The sequence below is a fragment of the Arachis ipaensis genome, chromosome B10, assembly GCF_059453495.1.
Source record: "Arachis ipaensis isolate K30076 ecotype BB chromosome B10, ASM5945349v1, whole genome shotgun sequence".
Classification (NCBI taxonomy): Eukaryota; Viridiplantae; Streptophyta; class Magnoliopsida; order Fabales; family Fabaceae; genus Arachis; species Arachis ipaensis.
The window spans coordinates 138779365-138804815 of NC_142435.1; the positions used below are offsets into that span (position 1 = coordinate 138779365).

General features: G+C 34.4%; 1 protein-coding gene across 11 annotated transcripts; it reads left to right on the plus strand.

The window, feature by feature from the left end:
• Positions 1-338: 338 nt before the first annotated feature.
• Positions 339-23325, plus strand: LOC107621444 (inositol hexakisphosphate and diphosphoinositol-pentakisphosphate kinase VIP2-like). 11 transcript variants are annotated; one of them, XM_088484026.1, is made up of 30 exons: positions 339-752; positions 910-969; positions 1248-1294; positions 1914-1997; positions 3193-3256; positions 3943-4096; positions 6703-6773; positions 7224-7328; positions 7491-7583; positions 9680-9754; positions 9893-9978; positions 10292-10498; positions 10576-10675; positions 10777-10847; positions 12078-12159; positions 12796-12951; positions 13135-13177; positions 15152-15234; positions 15385-15447; positions 15530-15604; positions 15896-16021; positions 17289-17530; positions 18123-18167; positions 18839-18905; positions 19225-19296; positions 19963-20228; positions 20299-20356; positions 21727-21894; positions 22251-22325; positions 22770-23325. In XM_088484026.1, exons 1-30 carry the CDS (start codon positions 681-683, stop codon positions 23028-23030), a joined length of 3171 nt encoding a protein of 1056 aa, XP_088340152.1. In that variant the 5' UTR covers positions 339-680; the 3' UTR covers positions 23031-23325. The 11 variants fall into 11 exon arrangements, with proteins under 11 accessions (XP_088340152.1, XP_088340169.1, XP_088340155.1 ...); XM_088484029.1 differs by having other exon boundaries at positions 346-734; XM_088484045.1 differs by lacking the exon at positions 3943-4096 and having other exon boundaries at positions 346-752.
• Positions 23326-25451: the final 2126 nt, after the last annotated feature.

Below are 25451 nucleotides of genomic sequence, written 5' to 3' on the forward strand. Positions count from 1 at the left end.
TTTCCTTTTCTTTTGATTTATTTTAAATTTGTAATAATTAAACAACAATTAACATACATAACATTACAACATGACATCATCATATTAATTTAGTGGCTCTTATAAGAGCTATCAGCTGCATCCTAGCTTCCTATTTCAATCACTTCAAACTTCAAAGCGTTGTTCTCATTCTCTCTTAATATGCTTTTACCCCCTTTTTTTATATTTTATTATTCGATAAGTTAAAAGTTAATTTATTACAGATCAAAATTTTATTTTAAAAAATTATTATTAATTAATATTAAAATAAAATTTAAATTTATTTAAATAAACTAATAAACTAATAGTAGGAATAAGCTAAATTGCTTAGCCTTGGTTTAAAAAACTCAGTTATTGAGCTGCCTCTCCACCACTTAACCGAGTCGCACTTCAGCGCTCAACGGTTTCCGTCTTTTTCGCTCTCACGCGCCCTCTCCCGAGCGCGTGAGCGCGTGCATTTCTCTCTCATCAAAATGCGTGCGCGCTTTCAGTTACGACGCTCTCCTTCGCGCCATTGAACTTTGCAGCAGACTCCGTAAACTACTGAAAAAAAATATAAGTAAAAAAAAAAGAGAAAAGAAAAATTGCGAAGAAGAGTGAAATACTGAAATCACAAAGAGCGTGAGGTTGAAGGAGCAGAAGAATTTCTGTTTCGGTGAGCTATGGCGGAGTCGGAGAAGAAGATCACAGTTGGCGTCTGCGTGATGGAAAAGAAGGTGAAATGTGGCTTCGAGGTTCCCTCTTTTTCGCCGTTACTTTTCTATTTTCGTCTTCTGGTTTTGGATTTTTTTTCCCGATGTTCTGTAACGGAGACTCGTCGGAAGAATGTGCGAGATTTTCTGCGGTGTGTCTCCGTTTTCCATTTCTCATTTTCGGATCATGCATTTGCAGGTTTTATCGGCACCTATGGGGCAGATTTTTGATAGATTACACGCATTTGGTGAATTCGAGGTTCGTGTTTTCCAGTTCTCATTTTTGGCTTGTTATTCAATTTGGAAACAGCAAAGTTTGGATTGTTTGATTTCTTTTAATGCACAAAAAATGTGTAATAGGTGATGCTTTTCTAGTTTTCTTTTGAATTTCGCCTTTTCTTATGTTACCTTTTTGTTATTGTTTTCGATATTTGTTCGTATTTTATTGGCTGAAAATTTAAAAATATCAGTTGAGCACTATTCTCTTTTTTTGGAGTTTTATTCTACATTATTTTGGATTTTTTCTCTGTATTTTAGGTTATACATTTCGGGGACAAGGTGATTCTTGAAGAACCAATAGAGAGGTATGGTAAATCTGAGTGTCTTAGAACGGAAATTTGTTTGCACTTTTACATTTAAAATAGTATTCGCTGTTCTTCTTTACTTCCGTAAGTTACACGTATGCAAATCATGTACCTTCTTTTATTCCAACGCATCAAAGGAATTTTTTCTTTTTAATTTTTTGTCCACTGTGTTACGTTCCGTTGCCTTGCATCCATCCATACGAAAAGTTATACATGGAGAAAATGTTCTCTTTTTTGGCCTTTTTTTTCCTTCTTTTGGGCCCCGGGGAAGGGAGGGGCAAGCAACAGATTTTTTATTTATTTTTCTGCCGTATATGAAAACGTTTGTCATATCGTTTGTCAACGTATCTGATATTTCTTGTGCTCGAGAGTTGAGACGGGTGGAGAATGATGTAATAGTGTTGCTCTAGAGAGCCAACTGAAACATTTTAACTCTCATTTCGACCATAAGCTTAGGATTCAGCTGGTTATGCTGCGACAGCATGAATTGTATTTACACTTGGAATTTGGAAACATCCAAGTTATAGCTGAACTATTTTATTGTTGTCAACCTTGTGGGTGTTTAGAATTTAGGGTCATGCCTTAAAAATACTGAAGTTTAAATATGTTCATATTTCAGCTGGCCAATATGTGATTGTTTGATTGCATTCTATTCTTCTGGATATCCCCTCGAAAAGGCTGAAGCATATGCTGCTTTAAGGAAGTAAGTTTGTTCATCTATCAACTTCACTCTATCAACTTCACTTGATGTGTCATATATAATTTTTATTCATCACCTCCTATATAGTGTAAGTCCATCCATCTTTTAGTTTCCGCAACTAAAAGATGTTATGGATTAAACGCTGCTGATGTATGCAATATGACCATACTGGTACACTAGCTTCTTGACAATCACTTTTTTAATTGTATTCTGGTGTAGTTGGTTGAGGCCGAAGGCATCCACATAAGTTTAGCTTTACCTTTACTTTTGTGCTTTTTTGTTTTCAGATCTAATTTACTTGTGTGCTCTATTCATGAGTATTTGAATGAATTTATTACTGATGTGAATCTTTAACAGTTTGAACTGTTTTGCTGCATTTTTTTTTTTTTTTACTTTTGATTTTGTTCATTTTCATTTTTCTTGTTTGAGGACAATTTTATTGATGTCTCCCCACATGAACTTTCCTTTATTTTTTCTATTATTGTGTTATTCTTCCATTAAAGAAAAATTTATGGACATCAGGAGAAGATACAATGAAGGATGATGGGTTGGTTCTCAAATGAGAGTTATGTTTTAACTTGGAGATGGAATATGAAATTGAATACAATAACTACAACAAACAACATTCTTATCTCATTAGGTGGGTTTGGCTATATAGGGTGCAAAAGCTTCTATTTGGAGTAAACTCATTTATGCTTAGATCTCTTCTTATAGCTACCTTCATAGTTTTTTTAGATCTTCTTTTGCTTCTAACCACTGGATTATCACTCATCTGGTCTACTCTCCTGGCTGGATACTCTTTCTTCTCCCAGTAAACCATCTAAGAGGAGATTATACCATCTTTTCACTAATAAGCATTTCTCCAACTTTTTGTGGGATGTCAAACTGAATATTGGTGAAAAATCGTGCATTTTAAATTAGAAATAAGCAGTGAATTCATAGAATATCTAATATCAATGTAAATGCTGAAATTGTGCAAAGATGACTTATAGAATTTCATGTAGTAAAATAGAAGTAGTAAGCTACTTTTTGCTGATTACATATAATGACCTATCATGTGTGAATATTCTCAGGATGTTTTTTGTTATTTGATGTGGTAGCAATTTTGATTTTCTAGGCTAAGGATGCAACTTTAAATCTTAACCTACTCTTGCATCGTGATATATATATCTTAACCTACTCTTGCATCGTGATCCAGACCCTTTCTAGTAAACGAACTGGAGCCCCAACACCTTCTTCATGACCGAAGGAAAGTATATGAAGTAAGTTTAATCAATTTCTTTGAAAAGAAAAATATTAATTATTGCACATCTCCAAAAAATGATATAAATGAAGATTTTTGTAGTGCTCTGTAACGTGCTGTGTACCTCTAAGTCTTGTCCTCATAAAAATATAGGGAAAATGGACCATCAGTGTACACACACACACACACAAAGATATATATATATATATATTTGGTTTTCCATAGTATCCCCCAACTCGGCAGGCCAAGGACTAATCCGTGGATCGGAGTTCCATTAAGGGTTAGCCACTAGCCAACGGGTTGCTACATACACAAGGCAGGATTCAAAGTCCCGCGCTTACTTAAGTGGACGAATGAGCTAACTGCTCGATCAACCCAACTTAGTTAACTGCACAGATATTTTAGTTGTTTGATTATTTACATATCCAAATAAGAAAATGTTATAATAGCCAACGTAGTAAACCTTGTTTTTCTTAAAAAATCTGGCTTGGATTTCAAGTTAAGGTCTGACATGTATGGCTGTACGCATTAATCTGAAAACTATGTGTTGTTTGTGTCTTGGACTGGTCTGTTTGTTATTCTGCCTACACTGCCCCTCCCCACTTCATGTAAACACAGTGAAAGTATTATCTGTGTATATTACAGCCAAACCGCTATATGTTGTTTGCTAATTAGACAGTTTTTAATATTCTATTTTGTGTCAAGCGTCTGGAAATGTTTGGAATCCCTGTTCCAAGATATGCCCTTGTAATTAGGGAAAGTCCACACGAACAGCTGGATTACTTTGTTGAGGAAGAAGATTTTGTTGAGGTTCATGGTGTGCGTTTTTGGAAGCCATTTGTGGAGAAGCCTATTGATGGTAAGGTTTTTTTTTTTTTTCTTCCCCCCCCCCCCTTCTGTGTGTGTGTGTGTGTGTGTACACTATCACTTATGACTGAATTGATTTGAATTTGAGAGTAAAATGAGGCAGATACCAAAATAGTTAACATCCGTTCATTTGAAGTACCTGTGAATGCTTAGATATTATGGTGAAAAAAACACTTTATCATGAAGTATACCCACAACTCGGTCCTCATATATAGCAATGAGCAACAGAAAAAGGAGACATTTTATTATTAACTTCAAAAGATGCTGGCATATGCTTTTGTCATGATTAAAAGTTCAATTGCTTTATTTTAACAAGACTAAGAATCTTATGTGTTGAGGTTCTGACAAACCTGGATGTCCCAACTGTAAGTGAAGAAGACTAGGAGATTGAAAAATAGTGCAAACCACAGAAGGAGATGTCTAAGGAAATAAAGGCCAGGCAATTTATTTCCTGCTTCAACCATGATCCTGTATGTCCAAAGAATTAGCATTGGATGTTAATAATTGGATTTTGATTAATATGACTATGAGATTGGATTCAAAAGGAGGAATAAATGAAAACTGATTCTGGAGTCATAGATCGTGATTGAGATACAAGGCCAGTCGCTTTCAACAATCTTAGAATTATTAGTTAATGTAATGGAATGAGGGGATCTATGAAAAGATACTGGCAACATAATTAGAGACACCATAATCAATAATCCAGAAACTATAATGATACATGTAATTGTTGAGTTGCCAAGACTATGGTACTGCTAGGAGTTTGTTTTGCCTTCAATTATAGATACTTCAAATAAATTGCCACTGAAATCTTGATTTTAGTTTTTTTTTGGACTGAGAAATATTAACAGACATTGTAGGAAACCCATTAAGTGAATGGCCAGGTTCTTAACTATGCTATATTCTTTTGCAATAAGTACACTAGAGACAACCTCGACATCTGCCTCAAGCTCCATATTTTTCCCAATCTCAAAGTTTGCTACAATTTCCTAAGTACACCATATAAGTTTCGACTGGTTGAATTATATTGTCGTCTATTGGGAGTGAAGGAGCTCAAAGTAATCAAGTAACTAAATTCTCTATTCAAGGAATTTCTTAGGAGCTAATGTGGACACATGGCATGAGGAACTGGTAGCACATAGTATCAACCAATTTTGCAACTATACCTGAGTGTACTAGCTTACAGAAAAATTTTTCCCTCCTCAACAATAGAGTTGGCCTTAGTAAAAGAGGTAGTCATATCATGATCAAATTGTTCTAGCATGGCGAATTTGGGGGCCGACTCTAATTAAACGATCAAAGGGGAGCCTTGGAGCAGTGGTTAAGCTGTCTTTGTGTGACCTCAAGATCACAGGTTCAAGCCTAGAAATCAGCCACTTATGCAATTATTAAGTCAAACTGCCTGCATTACACCCTTTGGGTGCGGCCCTGCTCCGGACCCTGTGATAACGCGGGATGCTTTTGTACCAGACTGTATTTTTTTACACTAAATCATTCAACCATTGATTATAATGTGCAAACTGACTTGACTTTTTTCTAGAAAGAATGGCAGGTTTAGAAGCTTTGTGATTCACCAAAGTTGTTGATTCAACATATTGTCACAGTAACACAACTGATGGTTTCTCCTACAGGGCTTTAGTCCCATTAGGAGTTCTATCCACAATTATTTAGATGATCTGAAATTCTTTGACTACTAAACCGAAGATTTTTTGAAGTTGACGAGGCAAGGTTGTCCTTTCCACTTATTTTTTAAAGTTATTGTGGGGGTTTACAGAGAATGCATATGAATCAGGAGATATATAACGTGGTTGTGGGAAAACCACAAAAATAGGGTAACGTTCAATGCATGGGATTCACATAAGATACTCCACTATTGTGGAAAGCATTTCACACACACATACGCCTTGCTAAACTTATAGAAAGAAACTAAAACAAAAATATTGCAGAACAGGGGCTTGAAAACAATGATGAATTAGACAGTTATTCGGATAATTTTAAAAACAGTAAAGGCCTGAATGGGGCTGATCCTGGTGAAAACCCTCTTTCGAAGGGTGGTGTGAGAATGTGACACACCAACAGAGAATGTAAGTATCTCCAACTTCTAGCATGTTGGCGGTTTCTTGGTTGTTTTGTGGATGGATTCCTTTCTTGCTAGGTCTTCATAGTAGTTCTTGGTTTAGGATAGTATTTTCAAAATGTCAGTTGATACTAGATAGTGATATAAACTAAGATAATCCATGATTGATGAGATATTGGCTCTTGAGCAGTGGGTAAATGGGAGTTAGCTCCTCTACCTTAAAGGAAGTCCACTATTGGTTCTTGTTAGGTATATACATGATCCATCTCTTGTGATATGTTCCGCATTTTTCTCAAAAATATACTCCTCTCACATGATTCGTTTTACTTTTTACATGTACAGTCAATATAGAAAATATATGAAACCCATATAACTACTTAAAATAGTCACATGACATTATGTTATAATCTTGATCTTATAATTCTTATCAATGGTATAGACACTCTTTCTCTCTACCTATACGCACTTGCTGATGTATTTTCTTCAATGTGGTAATAGCTGTTTTTTATGCCTTTGTGAAGCTGATAACCACCATATAATGATATACTATCCCAGTTCAGCAGGTGGAGGTATGAAGGAATTATTTAGGAAGGTAAGCTTTTGGCTGACACTTGATTCTCCCTAATTTGTGACGGTGTAACTTAGTAACTTTAGTCTCTAGGAAATTCCATTATGCCGGTCTCTCTGGAAATTATGTGACTGGCCTTTTTTTGTTTAGTTATGTACATAGATAACAAAAGAAAATTAGTTCAATCAATGTAATATGCATTAACTTAGTCTATTATAAGGAGGGTAAGATAACTTGCTTGGAATTTTCATGTGGTATCCTGCTTGATTTTATTGCACTAATTCTTAAGAAAGCATGTAGTGCTTTGCTATAAAAAGTCCAAAACACATTTTGGCATTATAACTGTTTGGTCTTCGAGTAAGTTGATTCTTCAACAAGTTTTTCACAGCTTCTGATTTCCCTTTCTTTTTTGAGTTGTTTGATTGAAATATAATGAACAACTTGGTCTCTGTTTTGGGTATTACATGATCTTAGGTTGGCAACAGGTCCAGCGAGTTCCATCCGGAGGTGAGAAGAGTGAGGCGTGAAGGCTCATATATTTATGAGGAATTCATGCCAACTGGAGGGACAGATGTTAAGGTTTGGCAGTTTTGAGATTGTGCTGCTTTTTTTTTTTACCTTGGAAAGAACAAGAAATACATAACTTTAAATATATTTGGATTGTTTCTGATAATTACAACTTTCTTCATATCTTCCAACATATTAAAGTGGTATATGAGAATTTTAACAAAATAATTGTAGGTTTATACAGTAGGTCCTGAATATGCTCATGCTGAGGCAAGGAAGTCCCCCGTTGTTGATGGTGTTGTTATGAGAAATCCTGACGGGAAGGAAGTGAGTAGTGTGCAAAATAGTACATTCTCTTCTTTTTCCATCTAAGGGTAGACTTTTGTCTTCTTGGCTTGTCATCATATCATTTACAGTCTAAACTCTAAAGTCAAAACCTTTTGTTTAAAATTTGGCAACTTTAAAGCTTCTATTTGTGTGTATTATAAATATGCTTACCATGAAGTGAATAAAAACCGTGCTTGATATCTCTCCCATGATTGCCAACAGAATGAATAATTTGTAGTTTATGACGTTTGCCATTTTCTTAGCAGAACTATATTATGGTTCATTTGATTTATTTTATCTAAGATTATGTTGGAGATTGAGATTTGAAGAAATTTCAAATTGTTTTCTAAATTTATGATATCAATTAGAAAAATGTAAAAATCATTTAGGAATCTTCTCTTATTTTATCATAGTATTGCTTCCTTCTTCTGTTGGAGGTTGTAATTACACAATCAATGTATGAGTTTCAAATCCTGGGAGTTTTCTCCGTAATTGATTCACCACAATTTACACTCTATTCTGCATTGAATTGATGTTTGAGGTAGGGTTCAGATTCATCTAGCGCAACAAGCAGCTGCTCCTGTTACGTTAGGTTCCTAGTCCTAACTCCCTCATTTGTCCAAGTGAGCTAGAACCTTGTTTAGACTGTCCAGATCCGCTAATGTTTCAAGTGCCATTGTTTGAGTTGTCATCATTGATGCTTTTTTGCTAGAATATCTTGTCAACATGTTTAGCTCATGTGCCACTTACCAAACCTCTTTTAGCTGCTGCCTGGTTCTTTTTCAAGTGGCCAGTGATTCAAATCCTACCTTTGTAGTTTATTGCTTTTTGTTGCAAGAGTCTTTTGTCTAAGTCTGTCAATGGTCTTATCATGTGTTTAGTTTTAGGAGTATCTTTAATAAGAAGCAGCCAAGAAAACTCAGATCCATATCACCTCGATTTCTCTCATGGACAACTTATAATTTGAATCTCATTCTATTTATAATCCAAATTCTTTGATAATTGATTCAGGTGCCTCCAATCATGTAGCCAGTAATCGAATTAGATGTACCCTTTCTACAATAAAAGGAATTAGGTGTATAATTAATGGTCTTAAGAAATTAGGAATCACAGTTACTTAATATCCAGAAAATGTATAAAAGAGGGTGTTATGAGAAGAGAGAGGCATTAGTTGAGATAAAATGAAACAAATTGTGTTATTTGAACCACTTTTTCGATACACCTTTTATGTATACCTCTCATTTATATATATAAAAGTGAATATGATGAGGAGAATCAAATATAATAAATGTGCACTATTTTCTAAAAATGGAAGGTGTATATCTTAAGGTGTACCAAAACGTGGTGCAAGTGTGGTTTCCCAAATGAAACACTAGAAGAGGGAGGGATCTCTTAAATATTTTGAGCTAGTTCTTTCAATTAGTATTGAAGCTCTCAATCCAGAAGATCTGGATACATATAAGAAGCATGGAATTCAAGGAGCAACAAGAAATAAGGAGGAAGAGGTATCTTGTCACAAGCTTTTGAACTAGTGGGGCCACAAATATCATAAAAATGGACAATTTGGCGTATGAGTTGCTGTGACAGGTGGAATAATTTCAAAGGAATATTGAGGGGAGCCATCTCCACACCATCATGGGTTTCAAAGTTGAGGACAAGGTTGTGTGTGTGAGCCAAGGGACTGGATTTTGAGGAAAAATAATTTAAATCAATACCCAAAGAAGTTGGATGAGAGTGAAGAGGCAGTAACCTCTGTTGAATCCTCTTATCCACATTCATTTTCCTTCATTTCTCACATTCCGAGAGTGAATATCCCCATTTTAAACTACAAAGAAAGAGGATGTAATTTTTATTTTAGACCTTCAACTTCCTCAAAAAAGCAAGCAATGATAAAACCTTGGTTTAGAGAATTTCTTATCTGTAATAGCCCTCTATTTGGTATTGGCCTTTTTCTGGTTGCCATTATGTAAATGCTAGTGTTTGTTCTTTGATAATGTGAACATGCAATGGTTGCCTTCATTACAGATATTAGGTAGGTTTGTAGACAAAATATACTACTTTGTAATGCGACGTATCTTTTTTTTCTTATTTGGCAGGTTAGGTATCCAGTGTTACTGACTCCTGCTGAGAAGGAAATGGCTCGAGAGGTTTGCATTGCATTCAGACAATCGGTATGTTTCTATAATGTAGAATTGATAAAAAAAAATTCAACAATGAGAGTTGAAATGGGTGTTTCTTTCTGTAGCAAGATAACATGCAAGTTTCTTTTCCTCTGTGTTCCTTCCATAAATATTCCCGTTTGCGTGCAGGTTTGTGGGTTTGATCTTTTGAGAAGCAATGGACGTTCTTATGTTTGCGATGTGAATGGCTGGAGCTTTGTTAAAAACTCACACAAGTAACTTCTGTAGCTGTATATTCTGTGGTTCTTCCAATTGGCAGTATGTAGTCAGTACATAGTGATGAAAATTACTTAAAGAATCCCATTTTCAATATGTGCTGTAACAAGCATTAGAAATTTGAAAATCTTGTACAGGTTGTCATATTGTAAAATAGAAGGGAGAAAAATCTTAAAAAAAAAAGGCACTGCATGCATTATGACAACTTTTCTCATTGTTTCACAATCTATATTATCTTTTCTTTATGATACATTGTTTCTCTATGTTTGTTTCTTGGTAAAAATTGTTCATTTTTCCTTGATGCTTCTCAAGGTATTACGATGATGCTGCCTGTGTACTGCGGAAGATGTTATTAGATGTAAAAGCACCTCATCTTTCTTCTGTCATTCCACCAACGTTACCATGGAAAGTAAGTGAAGTACTCCTTCCTTGTGAGTCACTAACTCGTCAGGGTAGTGGTATTAATGGCACTTTTGGACTCGCGGAAGAATTACGTTGCGTAATTGCTGTTATTCGCCAGTATGTTCTATTCTACTTTTTCTTTGATTCCTTAAACATGATATCTTCTACATATAAATATTCTTAACCTTTGGCAGTGGTGATAGAACTCCTAAACAGAAGGTGAAGTTAAAGGTTACTGAAGAAAGCCTGTTGAACATAATGATAAAATACAATGGAGGCCGACCTAGATCTGAGGTAATGCTATTTTGTAGTACTTTAGTGACATTCTTTTGGTTTTATTTGAGCGCATGAACTCATGACCTGCCATACATGATCAAATAATCTTATGTTAACAGGCAAAGCTTAAAAGTGCTATTCAGCTGCAAGAGCTGTTAGATGCCACACGAATGCTGGTCCCTCGCACTAGGTATTTAACCTACAAAGACTTCAATGTTGATCTTATTGGCTTCTCTACAGTTTCATGCTCATGATCCATCTACTATATTCTCAAAACTTCTTTCTATGTTTATCAATCCTTACTTTGCTTTGAACAATAACAATTGTGTCTCCAACTTCTCTTTTTCCCTTTTCACATGAAGCTAATATAGACACTTGTAAGCTCTGGTGGGAAGAGAAAAGGAAAAGTAAGGGTGTGTTTGGTTTGTGTCCTAGGACACTGGGGACAGAGACACAGAGGGACAAAACTTGTTTGCTTTTGGGACAGACACAGAAGGACAAACATTTGTGTCCCAGGATAGAAGGAACACAAATTTTGTGTCCCCGGGGTGGGGAAGGAGCAGGAGAGACAGGGAAAAAGGCACTAAATAAAATGTGTTGGACCAACATGTCCTCACTCTTTCTTCATAATTCTGAAATTTATCCTTTCTCTATGTCACTTTCTCTTCACTACATCCTTCCCTTGCCTCTACTTTGTCACTTTACCTTTTCCTCTACCTTCTGTCACTTTACCCTTCCTCCACCTCTCGACTTCCTCCTACTCCTACTCCTCTTCCTCCACCTCTCCTTCTTTCACTCTCTCTCTCTCCTCCGCCTCTCCCTTTTTCTCTTTTACATTTTTGAAGGGAGCATTGGAGATGGAAGTGATGAGATTAAAAAGGTAGGATCTAAGAGTGAAGGGTTTGAAGGTAGTGGGAATGGAATGGAGGAGTGGTTTGGGTTCTGTCTACTATAACCAAATGCAATACAGAGATACAACTGTATTGTCTTTGTGTCTCTGTCCCCGAGTGTCCTAGGACACGTACCATACAATTCCTAAGACAGTTAGTATATGGACCCTTTATTTTTTTTTGTAGTTAGTATATGGACCCTCTTTTTTTTTGTCTATAATGTTATGATATCTGTTGTTATTGGACTTTATTAGATTAGTTTAGATAGTTACCTAAAATTATGTGATTCATTTTGTACAATGTGTAGCATATGTAATAATGTTGAAAATGATTTTCTCTAAATCAATTAATTCAAAATCTTTCGAGTTGGCATAACAATCGAAAAGGAGGAAAAATAAAATGAATTTCGGTTAAAAAAAACTCATGAAGGAAGCCGATCCCTGTTGTTTGTGGGTAAAATGCTTTAAATATATCTAGACGACGAGCTTTAGTCACCAAATGGAGGTATAATGTTGTTTTATGATATTTAGACCAGATCGAGAAAGTGACAGTGATGCTGAAGAGGTTGAGCATGCTGAAAAACTTCGCCAAGTTAAAGCAGTCCTTGAGGAGGTTACTAATTTTCTTGACAGCGTTTCTCCTATTATACTAATGAGTATGCTTTGTGTTATGAATGAACTAGTTATTGAAAAGTGAGATTTGAATCTGTGAAACATAAATTATGTTTACCAACTTCTCTCCATTAACTTCTGTGTCACACTTTTACTTCAATCGTAGATGCTAAATGAAATTTCATTCCCATATGTTCTATTGGATACTGCAGTCTGCAGGCCCATTTGGTGTGGAATACACAAACTTCAGAGGGAGGAACCTTTTTTGTAATATTGATTAATGTGAATGGAATGAAACTTCATTGCTAGACACCCAAAGGGAAAAAAAAAATGGCTGAAGCCGAAACTCCAATGGGCTAAAGATTAGGCAAAAATAAGGCAGACTAAAGATCCATCTTCCAACAGTTAATGCAACAGTTAATGAAGTTAACTGTTGTGTATAACACAAGATATTGTCAATTAGCTATGACATGCCAAAGCATTTTGCATATAGGAAAAAAGGGAAAAAGAAAAAAAGACAACTATAAAACCCCCAAGTTAAAGGGCAGCAATGCTTTTCTCAATTAAATATTATTTCATTTCACGCGCTTTTGGGTTTTTAAAATTTTATTCCTTTTCCCTTTCTTAACATTATCAGGGAGGACATTTCTCTGGCATATATAGGAAGGTTCAATTAAAGCCACTAAAATGGGTCAAAGTGACAAACAGCAATGGTGAAGTTGAAGAACGACCCACGGAAGCTCTTATGGTTCTAAAATATGGTGGTGTTCTTACACATGCTGGCAGAAAGCAGGTTCTGCTTTATAGACATACAAAATAAAGAAATGCTTTTACTTAGTCTTAGAATTTGAATAACTACTTTTGTTGTGAAAAATAAGTTTTCAGCTTTTTTTTTTTTTTTGACTAATAAGCAATAAGTTTTCAGTTATAATCTTAGTTTCCCAGTTCTGTAATTTATTTAATTACTTTGTTACAGGCTGAAGAACTTGGAAGATATTTCCGAAACAAAATGTATCCAGGTAAAATTCAAATATCTTTTTCTTAACTAAATATTACAAAATTCAGCTCAACATTTCGAATATGGGCCCTGGCATATTTCCGTAAAATGAAATGTTGGATTTTTGATAAATATAGGATGGGAAAAATCGACTTTGGGAGGCAAGAAATCAATAATAGCAATTTCTCAGAAACATGTCAAGAAATATATGTGCATCAATGTTTGCATGTCAGTTATTAGTGATTTTCCTAAATCAGATATCACAAATAGTGGTTTTCCAGGAAACAATATCACGAATCACGATTTGCAGGTACACCCAATATTTTTGCAAATCACTTCATCGTCCCATTTGAGAATATAACCCCCCTTCTATGGTCCATATAGAAAATAACTAGTGACAACAATTCAGTCCTCCAGCTTTATATTCTGCTAGTCAGCAATGTCTTTCTCCTGTTATAGCGAACTCTTGGTCAGAAGCAACTGCACAGATTAGCTTTGCTAATTTTGTGAATTGGTTTTTCTAAGACAACTTGTCTTTATTCTCTACATGTTAGTATTATTTTTTGCTTTGTAAACAAGCATCTTTCAAAACCCCTGCTTTATAATTCTGTTTGTCATACATTTAACATGTAAGCGTAATAAAATTTCTTTTTCCATCGGAAAACATGTAAGTATAATAAACACATGCCTTTAACAGCGCTGATTTTTTCTTAAAGCACTTTAGAACTTCTATTGTGGCTAACTGATTGTACTTGTTAACTTAGAACCATTTTTAAGCCTCTAACTCAGTTGAAAATATTAGAAAAAAAGCATAATAAAACATTCCTTTAACAGCGCTGACTTTTTCTTAGAGCATTTTAGAATTCTATTGTGACTAACCAATTGTACTTGGGAACTAAGAAACATTTTTTAAGCCTCTAACTCAGTTTAAAAAATTAGAAAAAGAATACTAAAACATTCCTTTAACAGCACTAATTTTTTTTAGAAGAATACTAAAACATTCCTTTAACAGCACTAATTTTTTTTAGAGCACTTTAGAACTTCTATTCTGACAAACCGATTGTACTTGTTAGTGTTACTTGGAACCATTTTTAGGCCTCTACTCACTTAAAAAAAAAATAAAAAAAGACAGTTCATGTCATGGTATCATAGTCTTTATGACTGAGTGGTGTAATATTCAACGCTAGTTGTTCCCATCATCCAAGAGAGAGTATTGTATTGTCCACACATCAAGCCCATGAAATTGTGTCATCCTTATAGCATCATAGATCTAACTAACCTCGAAAGTCAGTTGAACAGGATAGAATTGATCAGGTGTTTATAAATACTACCTTGGCTTTACCGTTAAGCAATGTGGGAATTAAAATTATCTCCCTCATGCCCAATACTAGATGTTTAAAGCATCAAGTTTGCAAGACTTGACATTTGCAATCTTATGCTAGTATCAATCAATCCCTCCATATGTGTGTACATATGATGATGGTGGCGGCTGCCATGTTGATGGCGGCTATGATGGCAATGATGGTGAAAGAGAGAACATACTCATTTAAACATATCCATAACTTTTCCATAAGTAAAATACAAAGCTTCACGAATTTATATAATTAAATCCGATCCCAAATGGTCAGGAGTATGCTGATGGTCTTGGAAATGATCATATTTAGTCCATTAGCATTATTTGATCTTTATAGCTGATTCTACCTAGTCAAAAGTTGCTTGATTATGGTATGGTACATGTGAATTCTGCAAAGGGTCCTTATCATTCAGTTTTCCAAATTTCGGAATAGGTTGTGTGGTATGTGCACACTTGCTTAAGACCAATACCAACATAATATGTTTGTAATGAAAAATTATGGTATTTATGCTCATCTTATTTTAGTCAATGTAATATTAATTTCATACATGGTCTTGCATTTTTATCTCATTCATTGTTGACTTTACAGTGGTTTCTACTATGTATAATGAAGGAAAATCATTTTTTGGTTTCAAATTGCAGGTGAAGGTACGGGATTGCTTCGCCTTCATAGTACATACCGTCATGATCTTAAGATTTACAGCTCTGATGAGGGTCGTGTCCAGGTATGCCATATGTTGCACTCACCACGCCACCCAACCATATCTTGCATCTTTTAGTTATTTCTTTGTATTTGATGTCTAGACTTACTTTCTAATTTTCCTGATGGGTCCTTTGCCATCATGAGTCATTTTTTACATGGCTTCTTTAAACAGATGTCTGCCGCTGCATTTGCCAAAGGTCTTCTTGACCTAGAAGGGCAACTAACACCAATCCTGGTTTGTGTTTTTCCCCCTTGAAGAAAATGTGCTGTGGTTTTTGTGTTGCTATGTTTCCCTGAAATGGTAATTTTTATTACAGGTTTCACTTGTTAGCAAGGACTCCTCCATGTTGGATGGGCTTGAAAATGCCAGTATTGAAATGGAAGCAGCCAAGGTTTGTAATCTCTATGCTGAGTTATATGTTCCACTTTCTACATCTAGACATTTGTGGCTGCCAATCTCACACAACTAAGAAAATTTCTAACACAGAATTTTTCATTTATACTGTTGACCAACATTGGATCTTTGTCTCATGTAAGTTTACTTGTAAAGTAACTAATAAACAAGGGACCATTCTGCAGGTTTCAAATAGAAATTTCTAAACTACTAATATTTGGTTTCTAAAGTGTTTTGTTTCACAGGGTGACATTTTATTTTATTTATTGGCTTAAATAAACTTTTGTAGGCTCGGTTGTATGATCTTATTACCTCGGGTACGAATACAGCTGATAGTGATGAATCAGCTGAATTTCCTTGGACAGTTGATGGTGCTGGATTGCCACCCAATGCATCAGAATTACTTCCGAAGTTGGTAAGGTTTTATAAATATAATAGTGCCATGGTGCATAAACTTTTCTCTTGTTATTTGGATGGGAGGCTGAAATGCACCTTCTGAATTAAGGATATCTGATTCTTATAGCATGCTTTCTTTATTTCATTTCATCATTGTTATGCTTACCCCTTATAAAGCTTGTTTCACTGATCTTTGGGTCCCAGCCCTTGTTCGATGATGGATATAGATACTTCATAGAAAGCAAACCACAGTTGCAAGGTCCAATACTGAGGCAGAATATTGCAGCATGGTAGACCTTACAGCTGAACTTATTTAGGCTTATCTAGAGTAGTGGTTTACTCTGACAACCCAGTCCTTCACAATAGAACCAAGCACATGGAATTGAGTCTATTCTTTGTGAGAGAAAGGATAATGGAAGGGAAGCTTTTAGTGCTCACATTCCCACTGACCAGCAACCTGCAGACCTATTGAGCAAAGCAGTTCCAAAAGCGAAGTTATGACTTGAGAGATTTGCAGGACCTTAGGGGCGATAATAGAGTGAGCTAGGAAACTCTGTAACTAGATTAGGAGAGTTATGACTTGAGAAACTAACTCTGCCAGCTTGATTAGGATAACTAACTCATATGCCAAATACCTAATCTACTATTCTACCCTTGATGCAACTTTCCCCACAAGCCTCCTCTGAAAAATTGTTATAAGTAGGATGAGAGCTAACAGAAATTCAGTTACTCAATATATCCTGTTACAGTGTTTGGTAGTTTTTTGGTAATTAACATTGTTAGAATATCTGTGGATGTGTTAGGATATTGTAGGAATAGTTACAATCTCTGAATCTCATAGGATCCATTAGGATAAAGTAGTTAATTGTTCATATCATGTAATATGTACAGATTTGCTTTTCATTGTATATAAACCGGTCTCCGCTGTTTAGCAAAACCCATGGAATTCTTATGTCTGTCTCCTTCTCTGACCTTCAACATGGTCTCCTCTTGAGAGAAATGATTGTTCAGTCCGTGCAGCAAGAGTACCCACTATCCTCTTGAGAAATATTTATTTATTTATTTATTTTTGTTCAAACTTATTCAGTTCCTTCCTCTAATTGAGAAAAAATAAGTTGGGTACTTTTATAATCTATTTATCAAGGATCTTGTTCTCAGAAGAAGTTAATGCTTGAATTTCTTCCTTGTAAAAATATTCTTGTGGAAATGCAATTAAAAACTACTCTAGAAAAATAGCTAAGTGGTAATGATTATTAATGTTTTGCCCTTGCATATATAACAAACAGGTGAAGTTGACTAGGAAAGTTACTGAACAAGTAAGACTACTTGCAAAAGATGAAGATAAGAAACTTGCAGAAAGAAGATTATATGATGTAAACACTCCTTATGACCAAGCAACGGCTCTTGGCAAGACAAATATGGATGTTGATCGTATAGCTGCTGGATTACCTTGTGGAAGTGAGGGGTTTCTACTGATGTATGCTCGGTGGAACAAGCTTGAAAGGGAGTTGTATAATGAACGCAAGGAGTAAGCATTTTCCTTATCGATTTATTCTTGTCTCTCAGATGTATATGTCTTTGATTTCTGATATTAGCAATTCACTGTTAAACATGGATTGCCATTCAAATGTTGTTTACATACATACCAAAAGATGTCACATTTGATTTTATATATATCTTCTGTTTTCTATAGATGAAAATACTCTTAATTGCATCCACTATTAAATTATCTCATCAATTTTTTTCTCCTTTTATCTATAATAGTCTAGTATGCTTTTTTCATTTCTTGTAGCAATGTTGTACAACTGAAAAAAAAAAAGGGGAGAAAAAAAGAAAGAAAAAAAAGAGATATTATGTGGAACTTGTAACTGTCCCTTCATTAATTAAAATGCTCTGAAATATTTCTGGTTTACTTTCATTAATACTGTAGATATAAATTATTAGATGCCTTTATTTAATAGTTTAAATTTCCGGGTAAGATGCTTCACAGCAATGGCATTTGACCTTGCATGTTAGTACATGGTTAGGTGGGATTGGATAAACCACACTTTTAAATGTCCTCTTGCAAGAAGGAGTATGCTAGTTATAAACTCCACTTATTATTGTTTATACTTGCACAGGCGCTTTGATATTACTCAGATTCCAGATGTTTATGATTCATGCAAGTGAGTACCCTCGTATTTTATGTTTTTATGCTAATTTAGTATCTATCTCCGTATTTCCTTTTATCCAGACAAAAAATAGGCTCATGTCCAACTCTACAATTATTTTGCAACATTGCAATTGTGGACGTAGATCATGAGTGTTTGCTAAAATTCTTATCAATATAAATAGTAGGGTTATTGTCATGGCTTTCATTTCCTTGGTGCTTGTTTATAGATTTCTTCATATGAATGGAACTTAGGGTATAATCTGTTCCTTATGTCTATAATAGTATCAAACCATCTTTTCTTTCATTTTCACCCTCCATGTTCTTGGATGATATCATTTGTACTAGAGAACTAATTTGGGATATGTATATATGACAAAAGTGATGTAAAAATAGCTAACACAAATCAAGGCATATGATTTTCACGTTTAATGACAGCAATTCTTAGTAAATCAATGCCTCTGTGCTCTATCAAAAGTCACCGACAACATCCAAATAAAATTGAATGAATTTCTTGTATTGTCTTGAACCGATGTTAGAATGTAAACCAACTCAGGAAAAATAAGTAGTGACTAGTGACAGAATGCAGCATTATGAGCATCAACAATAGATTGAAGGCTCCATTTAAGTATGTAGTTATTATTACACTTCTCTGGTAGTAAGTTAATGTTGGCTTATGTGTTACAGATATGATCTGTTGCACAATGCCCATCTTAATCTAGAAGGACTGGATGAGCTTTTCAAAGTTGCTCAGGTACATAGATGTATTTTATGCAAATTGATAGATTTGGCTCCTCCAAAGTGTATGGTGCATTTTAAAGAATAGTGTAGGATTTTATATGATGTAAGCACATGATTGACATGCTATATATGTGTAATGATCCATCCTTTGTCCTTAAATTCAAATTTCTTGTTTATTAACATGGTTTACAATAGGATGCAATAAGGTGGTGTAATCTATCTAGCAGGTCATATATAATAGGAAAAGGCTATGAGAATTGCTTGTGTATCAATTTCAGCTGATGAGTTCAACTCTCTTTGCTTTGCTAATTCCTCTACTGATCTATTTGCAGGCACTTGCTGATGGTGTAATTCCAAATGAATATGGAATTAATCCAGAGCAAAAGCTGAAAATTGGTTCAAAGGTAAACTTTTGTATAAGGAATCTCCCAGGTTATATATTTCACATAAATTTTTAAGTGGTTATTTTAATTTTTCTTGCTACATTGCTAGGGAAATTTAGGTTTAAGGAATGTCTAATGTTATTCATCTTGTTTCTCTGTTTATTCTGAAAATAAAAGCAAAGTACGAGAGGCATTTTTATTTTTTATTTTTATTTTTTGAAGAAGCCAAGTAGAAGAGTTGTATAAGTCCAACCCACAAATATCAATCTATGTCCTCTACATTTATCTTCAAAATGAACTATAGAGGATAATTCTGCTCCTTTTTTTTACAAGTATACTCTATTTTATTACAATTAGTGATAATTTTTACATCAACCTCTTAATGATAATCCTGCTCATTCTGTTACAACTATAGTCCATACATGACTAGTAACAGATGCCCTTCTTTGGATCTTCTGATGCACAGGAAAAAAAATCAGCATTAATATGCTTTGTTCTTTAGTGAAGAACAGGATATTAATATGTGATGCAATATAAATCGTTGTCTGATCTTCACATCACAACTTCATAGGCAGCTTCTAAAGCCAATGACTTATGAATTTTACTTTGGAAGTTGTTAAAGACTTCTTATGAGTTTTACTTTGGTTTGATGTAGTTGATATATTTATGCCTACTGTTTCCATCCAGATAGCTCGTCGGTTATTGGGAAAACTTTTAATTGATCTGAGGAACACTCGAGAGGAAGCCATTAGTGTTGCTGAGCTAAAGAAAAACCAAGATGATCACACATTAAGCATGAAAACTGAAAAGGAAGATGCAGAGGCCAAGTCAAAACTTCATCACAGGAACGATGAAGCGCGAAGATCCACCACTTCCAACACTTTGTCCATGAATGAAACACCCATAGATCAAGATGATGATGATGAACAAACCAAATATCGTTTGGATCCAAAGTTAATATCTGGTCCTCCTATGATTTTGTGCATTTTCATGCTGTATTCTAATCGTTTTATTTTCTGCCAGGTATGCAAATGTGAGGACACCTGAGCGTCACGTGCGGACACGCCTATACTTTACATCAGTGAGTTGTTTATCATCTCATAAAACTCTCATAAGATAAATTTTCTCCCTTCCCTCTCTATTTTGAGGGGTTTCAAGAAGGGTAGAAACCGGGGGGAGGGGGGGGGGGGGGAGGAGCAAAACAAAAACAACCACACTCACAATAATCAAATTCTTTGATACATATGTTTCCAGTTCAGGAATCTCATAAGATAAATTTTCTCCCTTCCCTCTCTACTTTGAGGGGTTTCAAGAAGGGTAGAAACCCGGGGGGGGGGGGGGTGGAGCAAAACAAAAACAACCACACTCACAATAATCAAATTCTTTGATACATATGTTTCCAGTTCAGGAATAATATAACAACTTAACTAGTTATCTAAATTCATTATGTATATATTCAAAAGCCCAAAAGCCACTCTTTGAAATTTTACCAAGAACTCCTTTGAAATTCCAAATTACTTTCATCATATTGGCCCAGGATAGTTTGTTAAAAGTAAAGCCATTTTTCATGTTATCAACAAAAATCAGTCATTATTTTATACCAAATCTCATCATGTTTGTAAACAATATGCTTAATTATATTGCATTTAGAACTTCTTCAATTCTACTTATAAAAATATATCGAGATGAATACGCTGATCAATTATATCGAATAAGATTTATAAGTGTGACCTTTTGTCTAGAAAAAATTGGCCCTTACCACATTCGTTGTATATCTACAATCAATTTTAGGTTTCCACCTAATAGCTTGCTGTATATGTATAATCGTTCCTCAATGCCCAAATCCCCATAATAAATTAAAATTTAAGTACAAGATAAAATGGGCTTTTTGCATTGGACAGGCTTAAAGTTCAAAGGACTGTGCAAGGATGCATGCCTGATATATAACAAAATAATACTAGGGTCACCTTCTAAGCTCAAAGGCTTAAAGCTTAAGATTTTGGCGAATTCATCTTTGGCTTGTGCAATTGTATATTTTCACTTGTATATCTAGCAATTCTTCTTCCTTTATTATATGGTCGCAATATACATCAATTTACCATAGATAGTTTACTGTTATAAAATTTTGTTGTTTCCATTATTCTTAATCTTGTTTCATATGAAGCCCTTGTTTTATACATCCATTGTAATGAAGGTATTTGGTTCATAGTATGTTGTATATATGTATTGATGTACCGAATGTTGTTCACTACTTTTACAGAACAAATATAACACAGCTTCTATATAGAAATTGGTTTTAATTGTCATATTGTATTGAAATTTCAAGCAGAAGTAGACCTACAAAATACTAATATGCATCCAAACGGACTAATAAGAAATGATGTGCCCATTTGCACAAAAATTGCTCCCAAATAATTTCCGTACTCTTTCTTGTGCCTTTATTGTTGACAGGAATCACATATCCATTCACTTATGAATGTACTTCGGTTTTGTAATTTGGATGAATCTCTTCAAGGAGAAGAGTCTCTTGTCTGCCATAATGCTCTAGTGCGGCTAAGTGAAACAAGGGAGCTTGATTATATGAGTCAGATTGTTCTGAGAATGTTTGAAAACACAGAGGTAGATCATCTTGGCCGTTTGTGTTTAGCATTTCTAATCTGTTTCTGTTTTACTTGCTGGGCATTAGATTAAGTGTTCCACTAAACTATGTACATGATGGTTCACTCTGGAACCCAGCTGACTGCAAATGAGTTATCTAGAATAATTATATGAAATCGCCCAATGCACATGAGATGTTAAAGGCAACAAATATATTGCCAAACATGACTTTACTAGTTATCCAATTAAAAGATACAATAATTTCAGCATTAGCAGTAATAATAATTTGACAATTACAACTGGATCACTGGAGTTAATGCATGCATAATTTACATATTTATCTATGTATTTACTGAACCTTGACTTTTAAACCACAGGTGGCATTAGAAGATCCAAAAAGGTACCGCATAGAGCTGACCTTCAGCCGTGGTGCTGATTTATCCCCCTTGGAGGTAGTCATATCAAATTAAGTATATTTCGCACAAGAAAACTAGAGCTGCTCACTTGCTATTACTCTTTACTATGTTTGGACAAGTAGTACTGGAATCTGGTTCAATCAATGTCCATTAAGCTCAAGATCCTTATGGATATCTTTTTCCTAGAGCTTCCTATCAAATTAGTAGTCTTGTTTGGTTCGGTTCTTTCTTGTCTAGTCACCAAAAAGAAGTGAGTAGTGTTATTCAAAAGGCCTTAACTACTAACATCCTAGTATTCCAAAAGCTTCTTTAATATTTTATCCCGCTCCTTGCAATTTCCTTATTTCTATTTGTTGGTACTTGATATGATAGCAAGTCTCCGATCAATAACTTGTTATACATGAGGAAGATCATTGAATACTACAATGTGAACTGATTTTATCCAGTAACTGACATGTGTTGTGTTAAAATACTTGGCAGAATAATGATTGTGAGGCTACTTCGTTGCGTCAGGAGCACACACTGCCTATAATGGGTCCGGAGAGGCTGCAGGGAACAGGTTCGTATCTCACATTAGAAACAATGGAGAAGATGATTCGCCCGTTTGCAATGCCTGAAGAAGACTTTCCTCCACCAGCAACACCAGCAGGATTCTCCGGCTATTTCTCGAAAAGTATGCTTGAGCGAATCGTAAATCTTTGGCCTTTCCATAGACAATCAAGTACTGTTGGGAAATGGTAATACTAACACCAACCAAAGCAAGCGCTGAGCTCCTTTGGACAAATTTTGACACAACAAACATCATCCCACAACCTTAACAGAAGTAAAATCATTAGTGGTAAAGTTCACTTTCTTCCCAGCGTCTTCAATTCTTGTACTCATTATAAATAGAATTAGTGATGTTCTCTCCTTGACCGGGAAAAAAAAAAAAGGAAGACAGACAGTGATGTTCGGAAAGAGATCATGTTACTACTAGGTAGTTTTTGTTTTCCTTATTGTTTATACACGTCAAAAGAAAATGGTGATTCGTCTCAAATCTTTTTGACCTTTCATATCATAACTGAAACCAATGCGCACTACTAATTATCAACGCTTATCTAAAAAGGACGTCTCATGGCTTTTCACATTTAAGTTTGGTGAATTTTATGATACTCATAATTTGATGTTTAATTTTTATTTTATTTATTTTTTATAATAAATTTTGAATAATTATTTTTATATTTTTAAAATTAAATATTAATTTTTAATTTTTTTAATAAATTAAATAAATATTTTTAGACACCGTAATAATCACTTTTAAGGGTTAACATGTACCTAAACAAAAAGACGTCAACATCAATGTGACACTCCTAGAAAATGCACTACGATACCATAAAGTGGAAAAGTCTAAATTTTCAAGTAATAATACTTTCTACCTCTCTATGTAGTGCCTGAATAACAAGTAAAATGTAAAATACGCAGCTTCATACTCAGTGACTCACCACCCTTGAAATTGCTTCGGCTAGCCAAGGAGCACAATTATTCATTTATTTATTTGACCGTCTATTTTTAATGGAAAATTCTTTGTGCACAATTCAAGAAATCCACTTTGAGCTAACTCTTCAATTTATATTTCACAACGGGGTGCTATGTCATTTCACACTCCCTGCTATGATCTTTTATGAATTTAAAAATAAATAAATAAAATTGCCACCACATACCCCATGCAAAAATTGTAAGGGAGTCAGGTGGTGGGTTGTTTCAAAGTTGATCTATCCGATTATTATTTTATTATGTTTTTAAATTATTCAAAAAATTTATTTTTTATATTTTTCGGATTATTTTATCAAACTATATGATTTTTTTATATCATTTTAGTAATTTAGCCTTTGTTATTTATATGATTTGAGCTCATGACCTTTGGTAAAAAAGTATGTTCTGTTATTTATATATTTTGAAAATTTTCTTTTATTTAAACTAAATAATATTTATCATTTTAACTAATTTTATTTTTATTAATATATATTTAATAAATAAAAAATAAATTAAAAATATGTTAGTATCTATTCATAGGAAATAGATATTGTTACTCTTATTTTAATAATAATAATTTTTTTCCATAATATTATTCTTTTTTAAAAAAATTATGTATTTAAGTATATATACAATTCAAAAAATCATGTATAAAATAACATTATTAAAATTGGGAGTGAAATTATATTTGTTTCAGACCTGGTCCTAGGTCCTAATCAAAGCAATGATCACCAGTATTGTGTACCGTCAATCATCCCAATAGGCAACCACCAAAAGAAAACGACCACCACCTCAATAAGGCCCGAACGCCTGACGGGCTAGGAGAGAAAGCAATCTTGATGAGTTTGAAAAACTCAAATTTAATTTTGATGATGAACAAATATTATTGAAATATTTGATTAACAAAATTATTAATTTGATTCTCATTTAACATATGTTAATTAATAATTTTGTTGCAGGTTTTAAATTGGGCCGAAAGAAAAAGAAATGTTGCTAGCCCAATGATTAAAATATTCAGCATTAATATGAGTTAGTTTCTTGTGGCTGAATAATTTTCTTGGGCCAGAATGATTTTGGTTGCTTCAAGCCCAATTGTGTTATATGCTTAAGATCCAATGCTTGATCTAAAATCTATCAGGAAAGCAAATGTTATTATTGGGCCAGATTAAATGTTGTTGCAACCAAGCCCAATTTTATATTTGATGAAAGTTCCTTGTGCATGATCCGAATCCAAAGAAGAAAGAAAGCAAAATTGCTTTCAACGGATCCAAGAATTCAAACATGTGATGGATTCCAAAATTCATTCAATTGCCATTTATTGCATGGAAACTATGAGAGAGAATTTGACAAGTTGACATGATGGGGATTAGCATTGCTACACGCTACTCCACCTAAGGGAAGTAAAAGCAATTCACTTTAATTAATTTACTCAGATGCACTTGATTGATTTTCTTCATACTTTCTTCTCTCTCATTTCTTTCTTTGCTTCAGTTATTGTCCAAGAAACCATGAAAGCAAAATGGAGCTACCAAAGTGAAGGAAGAACACTCTATAAGACCATCACAATGATGGTAAGAAAACATAACAAAATAAAAGTGTGCTGTGGCTGAGATTTTCACCAAATATGGTTAGATTTGGTGAGGCAGACTC

Excerpts from the sequence above, each read along its gene's own strand:
- LOC107621444 (XM_088484026.1), top strand. The coding sequence starts at position 681 with ATGGCGGAGTCGGAGAAGAAGATCACAGTTGGCGTCTGCGTGATGGAA. Across the intron at positions 1,295-1,913 it reads CTTGAAGAACCAATAGAGAG|CTGGCCAATATGTGATTGTT; the intron begins GTATGGTAAATC and ends TTCATATTTCAG. Across the intron at positions 4,097-6,702 it reads TGTGGAGAAGCCTATTGATG|CTGATAACCACCATATAATG; the intron begins GTAAGGTTTTTT and ends GCCTTTGTGAAG.